The 8,310-nt window shown below is 46.6% G+C and overlaps 1 protein-coding gene across 1 annotated transcript; it reads left to right on the top strand.

Moving 5' to 3' along the window:
* The first annotated feature begins 502 nt into the window (after positions 1-502).
* On the top strand, positions 503-4,644 carry LOC119355615 (probable GMP synthase [glutamine-hydrolyzing]). Its single transcript, XM_037622444.1, has 5 exons — positions 503-1,595; positions 3,314-3,371; positions 3,494-3,577; positions 3,655-3,796; positions 4,083-4,644. The coding sequence occupies exons 1-5, from the start codon at positions 1,115-1,117 to the stop codon at positions 4,485-4,487; spliced, it is 1,170 nt and encodes a 389-aa protein (XP_037478341.1). The 5' UTR covers positions 503-1,114; the 3' UTR covers positions 4,488-4,644.
* Positions 4,645-8,310: the final 3,666 nt, after the last annotated feature.

Genomic DNA, 8,310 nt, shown 5'->3' with positions numbered 1-8,310 from the left:
TAATTTAAACAATTTTGGAATTATTTTTTTATTTTTTTCCTGAAATTCTAAAGTTTTTCGAAAATTTAAACAAATTTTGAAATTCTGATTCTCTTTGAAAAAAATAAACATATTTGGACGTGGTTTGGTCGGTGGGGACGAGTGTCAGGGCCAACATAGCTACCTCCATGCACCCTGTCTGGGATGCATGAGATGAGCATGGCTGAGGGCACTTTTATGCATCAGATGAGCATAGCTCAGGTGGGTCCATGCACCCTACCAAACAAGCAAAAATAGATCGGATTGAAAACTTTTGCCCTTATGCACCCTTAATACATCCTATCAAACACACCCTGAGGCATCTCTCTCGAAGCAAGGGGACACATCACAGTGAACTTCGAGCTGCCACCACCAACTCCAAGGCCAAAAACGGCGCACACGCAAAGCAGCTGTACCAGGACCAAAACACCTCGCTAAACCAAATCTACTGCTAAACACCAGGCGAAGGCACCTACCACCCACCAATACCATACCAGCGGCAGTAAATTTCGAGCTGCTGCTGCTACTGCTGGCTGCTGCTGCCTGCTCGGCACACTTCACTCCATCTCCGCCTCCGCCCCCTCCCCCGCCCCCGCTCCGCCTCCGCCTCCGCCACCCCCAGCGCTCCTAGGGTTCCATCTTGGCTGCTCGCGCGCCGCGTCGCCGTTGCCGGGGTTCGGAGGAGGGGCGTGCTGCTCGGGGGGAACCCAAATCGGGCCTCGCGGGAGCCGTTCCCCCGCCCCGCCGCCGATGCCTGCGAGGTTTCGCGGCTGAGCTTTCGTTTTTGCCTCCGGGAGCTCGCGGCGGGGAGGTCTCGGCGTTTCTGGGGTTTAGATCGGGGCCTCTGAGCTCGCTCTCCGCAATGCCGGGGAGGTCGGGCGTCGATTGCTAGGGTTTTGCTCGTGGATTTGCCGAGAGAGGGCTGGGGATCGTTCGGAATGCGGCGAGTCGCCCGAGGTCTGCTGCTTGCTTTCGCGCAATTTGATGTTTCCCGACCAGCTGTGCCTCGTCGATTTGGTTTCCTGCTAAGCCTGTGAAGGGGCGAGGAGGAGGAGGGGTTTTGGGGAGGTTGGGACGAGTTGCTGATTTGGCCGCGATGTCCGGGTCTAGTTCGAGGGGGCGTCTGTCTCCGGCTTCAGGTGGTGGAGACTCTGAGCCGCGGTCTGCGGGGAGCAGGACACGATCTGTGTCTGCTACCCGGGGTCGGAAGGCGTCGCCGAGGCCTGGGAGGGATGTCGCATCAGCAACAGCGACAGTGGAGGAGAAGAAGCCTGCTGCGGTGCCTACATTGCTCCCTTCGCTCAGCGTGCCGGCAGGGATGCGCCGGCAGGAGCTGCTACTGCGCTCAGGGTTCTCTCTTGACGCCTCATGCTCATCAGACGCTTCGACAGACTCGTTCTGCAGCCGGGCATCCACTGGGCGGATTGGGAGGCCGGTGTTTGGGCCGAGGAAGAAGAAGACCGTCTCCCAGGCTGATCATAAGGTCTCTGCCATGCTGGAAAGGGAGGCTGGATCTGCTTCTCCAAGTGATGCTTCTGGTCTGAAGAGGAGGTGTGCTTGGGTGACTGCTAATACCGGTGCGTCTTTTTCCATTGCTTTGCATTTTCTTGATTCACTGCTCCTTTGAACATATAAACCTGCAATTGGTCTAGTGCAATGGTTTCTAGTACTGCAGTAGTGGCTTTGTTGTAGGCAGAGGAGGCAATCTGCATCAGATCTAAAATTCAGATGAAAAGGTCCATTTTATTGAGTTTAGAATGCTAGATTCCAATGATGCAAACCGGGGACCAGGACTTTATGATTCACTCATGGATGAAGCATTTCAGGGGTCTCTGATCTTTAAGATTCCAACTGTTGCAAGTACTAAGAAATTTTATGATTAAGTAGTTAGAAAGCTATCATCACAAGGAGGTACATTGCTAAAGGGTAAAGGCTGTCGTTCTACCTTATGAAGTTACTCACTGTATCAGTATTCTTGTTTACATTAATGCGCCGTGTGGATCTGGTGTGGTTGTGGGTAAGCATTTTTTTTACTGATTTTGTATGCAGAAGGTAGGTATTTCTAGATGCGACTAGTAAAGTGTAGAATTATGCCTGATAGTTTGTGTCATACAGGGACTTTACTCTAGAAAACCTTCGCACAGTGGGTATTTTTGTAATTCTACTTGCTGAAACAACATATACATAGATATTCTGCAAGATCATTCACGATGAAAGCACAGCTATAAACTTAGAAATGTGAAACAATGTTCCGTTGGACTAGCAATATTTTTTTGACAACATGTAGGACCAGCGATGTTTGTCATGTTACATATAAGACCTTATTGAAGAGGGTAGGTGAAAATGAGAATTTTGTTGGTATCTTCTTGGTGAGTCAAGGACTTTGTGTGTGTGACTATAGGTATGACCTATTCAAAGAAGTTTGCAATTGGATGCCCATGAGTTTTGAGTATTGTGGATAGCATTCTCTTACAGAGCTGCAAGTGGGCTACCCCTGTTTTTTACCAGTAGTGCAACAAATTCACTGACCACAAATATGGATATAATCGTTGAATACCTTCACAAACATGTAAACTATTTAGGAGAAGTCACTAGAATCTTGTGGCACTTGTGCCAAGAGGTCCTGGGTTCGAACCAGCCTCTCTGCATTGCACTTTGCAGGGGTAAGACTAGGTTCCTATAATCCCTCCCCAGACCCCACCTTGTGTGGGAGCTTCTATGCACTGGGTCTGTCCACTAGAATCTTGTGGATTTCCAAGTTGGGATCTTTGAGGAATAATTTTCACATGCTTGCCTGTTCATAGGCTTGATATTAAAGTAGGCAGGAGTGGCTTCTTTTCTCCCCTCCCCTGTTTTGCTCCAGCAATGCTATTTTCATTACATGTGGACCTGGTAATATGTAATCACAACTTTATTTTGTCACGTGGATCTTAACAGCAAAAAGGAAACCTGCATTTGAATCCCAGTGTGGGACTACCATAAATTTTGGGAACATGAACTTATACTCCTTAACGAAGTGTAGGATTGTTATTTTTAGTGCATTTCACTACCTGGATATCCCCCCCCCCCCTTTTAATTACCAATTGTTGCAATAAGATCAAGCTGATTATATCACTAATCTAGTGTTTGTTCAGAGAGTCCATCGCATGTAAAAGCTATTGCCCTATCTTATTGCTTATTAGCCATCATTTGCTTCATATAATTCATGGTGCATTTTTATCCAAAAAATTCTTCTTAAGTTCTTATTTTTAGTGTGGTCATCACTTGATTTGATGATATTAACTTACAAGTGCAGATCCATGTTATGTTGCATTTCATGACGAAGAATGGGGAGTTCCAGTTCACGACGACAAGTATGCAATAATGAACCTTGATAAAAATTACTAGTTTCTTTAGGCATACAACACTCTTTGTAAAACATACTGTTTTATGTTTCTCCAAAGAATGTCTTATGAAGTGCTTATTTTAATTACAGGAAGTTGTTTGAGTTACTGGTGCTCTCGGGTTCACTGGCCGAACTTACATGGCCAACAATTTTGAACAAGAGATCTATATTCAGGTAGCTCTTTACACTTTTGATGTACTTGGATGTTGGCATTTGGCAACCCTGGTAACATATTCAGGTGTGCTTGACAGGGAGGTTTTCATGGATTTTGACCCTGCATCAGTCTCTAAATTAAGCGAGAGGAAGATTATTGCACCTGGAAGTCCTAGCAGCTCCTTGTTATCTGAACAGAAATTGCGCGGTGTTATTGAGAATGCACGACAAATACTGAAGGTTAGCCCTTTACTCATAATAATTCTATGTCATGATTATGGGAATCTTCATTCTTGAAACTAAGTGCTGCTTTGGGATTAGAACAAGTGAAATATATATAGCTGTATTTTACTCTCCTTAAGTTTTGGTAGCTCCATATGGAAATGAAACATTTACCTTTCTTACTGACATTTTGGACGCAGTTTCTTGCACCCACTTCTACTGATAAAAAAGCCGCACATGATCTTTGCCACAAGATATTCTTGAACCGTGTTGTCTTACCTTCACCATGTGTCTATCATTGCAGGTTATAGAGGAGTTTGGGTCATTTGATAAGTACTGCTGGAGCTTTGTGAACCACAGACCTATATTGAGCACATTCAGGTATCCCCGTCAGGTTCCTGTCAAGACATCTAAAGCGGACGCGATAAGCAAAGATTTGGTCCGAAGGGGTTTCCGCAGCGTAGGCCCAACGGTCGTGTACACCTTCATGCAAGTCTCTGGCATGACCAACGACCACCTCGTCTCCTGCTACCGGTTTGCTGAATGCACCGCAGCCGCAACTGGTGCTAAGCCTACTACCGAATCTGGCAGCGAAGCAAATTCAGGCGCCAGCAATCACGCCGCGGAGCAAAAGGCGAACGGAGCTGCTAACGGACTAGCCGTTGACATTGGGCTGTCCAGAACGATAGACGAGCTCAGCATCTCGTAGCGGCGGCTGTGATGGGGACGCTGGAGCCATGTATAAGCGTTGTGTGCATTTTGTGTATCGTAGGGTAGCTTTTCTCGGCGTGTTAAGACTGGTTGAACAGCAGCATGTAATGATGTATATTCTTTGTGATGCAAATGCATTTGTTTTTCCTGAATCAGTGGTGGAGCTGGCATCTCAGGTTGGCCCTCGTACTCTGTTAGTTAGTTTTTTTTACATCAAAGTACTCTTTATTGCAATTGCAAGGTGATGACCATAATATATCTTATCAACAATTTCTACAGGTGGATCTTTCACCCACCCCGCATACACCTTACTTCTAACTAGTTTGGCTAAATCATTGGCAGTACAATTAGTCTCTCTAGGAGCATGTTTAAAAGTAATATGTGAGAAATCACGCATAAGCTGATATATATAATCAAAAACTGCTGATCATCAAAAACTGCTACCGATAGACCGAAAGAGCGATCTCCATTTTTCATTGTCTCTATCACCTTGATGTCGTCGGAGTTCACCTTTATGCTGATAATCAAAAACTGTTGCCGATAGACCGAAAAAGCGATCTCCATTCTTCATTGTCTCTATCACCTCGATGTCGTCGGAATTCACCTTTGTGCGATTACACTCGACTGTAGTCACCAAACCGTAAGACCGAAAAAGCGATCTTCATTCTTCATTGTCTCTATCACCTCGATGTCGTCGGAGTTCACCTTTGTGCGATTACACTCGACTGTAGTCACCAAACCGTAAGGCCAATGCCTAGGCCATAAGTGCATCTTTGCACCAATCGACTTCCTCGGTTCCTGCCACGAGGAATCTGCCATTCGAGTCTAGCCTCATATACATTTAGCTTCACATAGTTGCTCCTTGGTCTTTCCCAGCCATGTCGCTTGATCGTTGCCTTTGCATCACTCGCCATAGTATAGTTAGCAACCAAATCTCTGATTGCCGTTGCTATGAACTTAGGTTCCTGGACCTTTTCATTAGAGCATCTCCAACAGCGGTGCAAAAAGATGCGCGCGTGGTAAACCGGCTTTTTAGCGCGCGAGAGACTTTTTGGCGCGCTCCAGCGGCGGCGGGAAAGTAGCGCGCGCGGGAAACAATTGCGCGCGCGTGGGAAAAGACGGCAGCTCGCGCGCTAGATTTGGCGCACCGCTTCCAGCGCGCCTATAAATTGCGGCGCTCGCCACGCGGCCTTCACACTGCCACGCGCGCTCTCCCCGCTCCCTCTGCCGCTTCTCTGACGCTTGCTCGCCCCGCCCCCACCGCGCCACCATGCCGCCGCGCCGCCGGGGATCGTCTGGCTACCGCGGCGTCCGCGAGCGCCCCGACGGCAACTACTACGCCGAGATTCGGTCCGGCGACGTCCGGCTCGGCCTCGGCATGTTCGGGACCACGCACGAGGCCGCCCGCACGCACGACGCGGCGGCATGGCGCCTAGAGAGGCCTCCGTCGCAGATGAACTTCCGCGACGTCTTCACGCGCGAGCAGGCGTAGGCCGTCGCCCCTCTGCCTCGTCTTATCACGGATCAGGACCGTGCGGAGCATCGCCGGCGGCAGCGCCGCCTCCTCACCGCCGAGGAGGACAAGCGAGCCATGGCGGAGTGGCGCCGGCGCCACGCGGAGGACATCGCCGCCGAGCACGCCTATTGGGGGGAAAGGACGGCAAAGCGCCGCGCGGAGCGGGCAGACAGGCGTCGGCGGAAGGCACTGACGATATCGCAGTGCGATATCGTTGAAACAAGTGGGGAGTCGATCTTTGAGGATAATGATCTTCGTTGGCAGGACATGTGGCTCGATACCTCGGACAACACCAGCGATGATGATGATGATGATGAGGACGACTCGGAGTAGGTTGTAGTTGCACCATAGTTTATTTAGTTGCACCGTAGTATGTAGTTGCACTGTAGTTTTTATGTAATCGCACCATAATTTTATCTATCTATGCTATGAACTATGTAAAATATCTATGTATCGTTTTATCTAAAAAGATATGTATGCAACCTAGTCCAGAGTGTTCGTGCGACAGCGTGCGCGCTGCAGCACGCCTACTAGAGCTACGCGCGCGTGCTAAATTTAGTGCGGCTGCTGGAGCCAGCGCTGCCCGCCGCGCCAAACCAGGCGATGGGCGTGCTGCAAAGTACTTTTTAGCGCGTCGCGCGTTGGACGGCTGTTGGAGATGCTCTTATGCACTAACTTTCTCCTCTCTCACCATAAATACCAGAAACCAATAGCAATTGCTCCCGCTGAAATTTCTCAGATCGAGTATCACACATTCTTCAACTGGTTGCACCACTAAATATTCCAGCACATTTTCTCCTGTATGATCCACGACGCATGCTCTATCAATAGTAACGTCCAGACCCAGTAACCTCCATACCTCTTTAGCTTTGCACAAGTGAATAACCGGTGCTTGGTATCCTCCGCTCCTATACCGCACGTAGGACATTGCCCAATAACTTTTATACGTCTGTTAGCCAAAGTCACCCGACATGGGAGCGATCCTAACAAAGTTCATCAGAGGAAAATTTGACGCTTGCCAGGATAGCTTAAGCTCTAGACCGTCCCCCATATTGGTGAGTTCCATAAGGGTCCGACTGTATTTTCTCCTGATATTTTATGTCCATATTCGTTGTGCCACTCTGCAAAGTATGTTGATCTCACTGGGAATCTCCCGTTTTTGCACAAGTTCCATGCTACGAAGTCTGACATATCAAATTCAAGCAACAAAATCGCAAGGATCTGCGCCACGTCAACTTGCCAGAATGTTTGAGAAACCAACTCTTCATCACAACGACCCGCAACAGGGTTAATGGAATCACTTACCTTTCATAGTAAATTGCCTCCACAAGCCATGATCACTTTCTTGGTAGGTGAGTTAGGGATCCATTCATCATCCCAAACATTGATTCGACTACCATCACCAACCCTCCATGTATGACCTTTTTTAGTGTCTGCACCCCCAACATAATACTTTGCCATGTGAATGAGGCTTTCTTTTCCAGAGTTGCATTCAAAATATCACAATCTAGATAATACTTGGCTTTGAGAACACGTGCACAAAGGGAATCTAGATTATCAATTAATATCCAAGTCTATTTCGCAAGCAGGGCTAGGTTAAAACAATGAATATCTCAAAATCTCATTCCACCTTCTTTCTTTGGCACACACAACTTCCACCACACAAACCAGTGCATTCTCCTCTGGTTGTCACCATCACCCCACCAATAATATGACACCACGTATGTAGTTCCTTTACAAATCTATTTTGGAATTTTGAAAACTGACATTGCATAAGATGGTATAGCTTGTATAATTGATTTGAGTAGCACCTACTTTCCTCGTGTTGAAACTTTCCTTTCCTTCCATCCCATAATTCTTTTCATAACTTGATCCATAAAAATCTGGAAACAATCAGTCCTATGTAGACCCACAGTGGATGGTAAGCCTAGATAAGTATCTGATAGTGCCTCGGCCATATATTCAAACTTCTGCAAATTTGTCGTTGGAAATATGCCCTACAGGCAATAATAAATTGGTTATGATCATATTTCATTGTTCATGATACTCCCTCCATTTTTATTTAGTCCGCATATTAGCTTTGGTCAAAATCAAGCTTCATAAAATTTGACAAAGTTTATAAACAAAAATATTAACATATACAATAACAAATCAATAGCATTAGATTCATTATTGAATGTAATTTCACATCATATAGATTTGTTATGGTAAATGTTTATATATTTTTTATAAACTTGATCAAACTTTATGAAATTTGACTTCAGTCAAACCTAATATGTAGATTAAATAAAAATGGAGTTACTAC

The sequence above is a fragment of the Triticum dicoccoides genome, chromosome 2A (genome assembly GCF_002162155.2).
Source record: "Triticum dicoccoides isolate Atlit2015 ecotype Zavitan chromosome 2A, WEW_v2.0, whole genome shotgun sequence".
Lineage (NCBI taxonomy): Eukaryota > Viridiplantae > Streptophyta > Magnoliopsida > Poales > Poaceae > Triticum > Triticum dicoccoides.
Note: the sequence above shows the minus strand (reverse complement) of the source record. Positions and strands in the feature narration are given on the sequence as shown.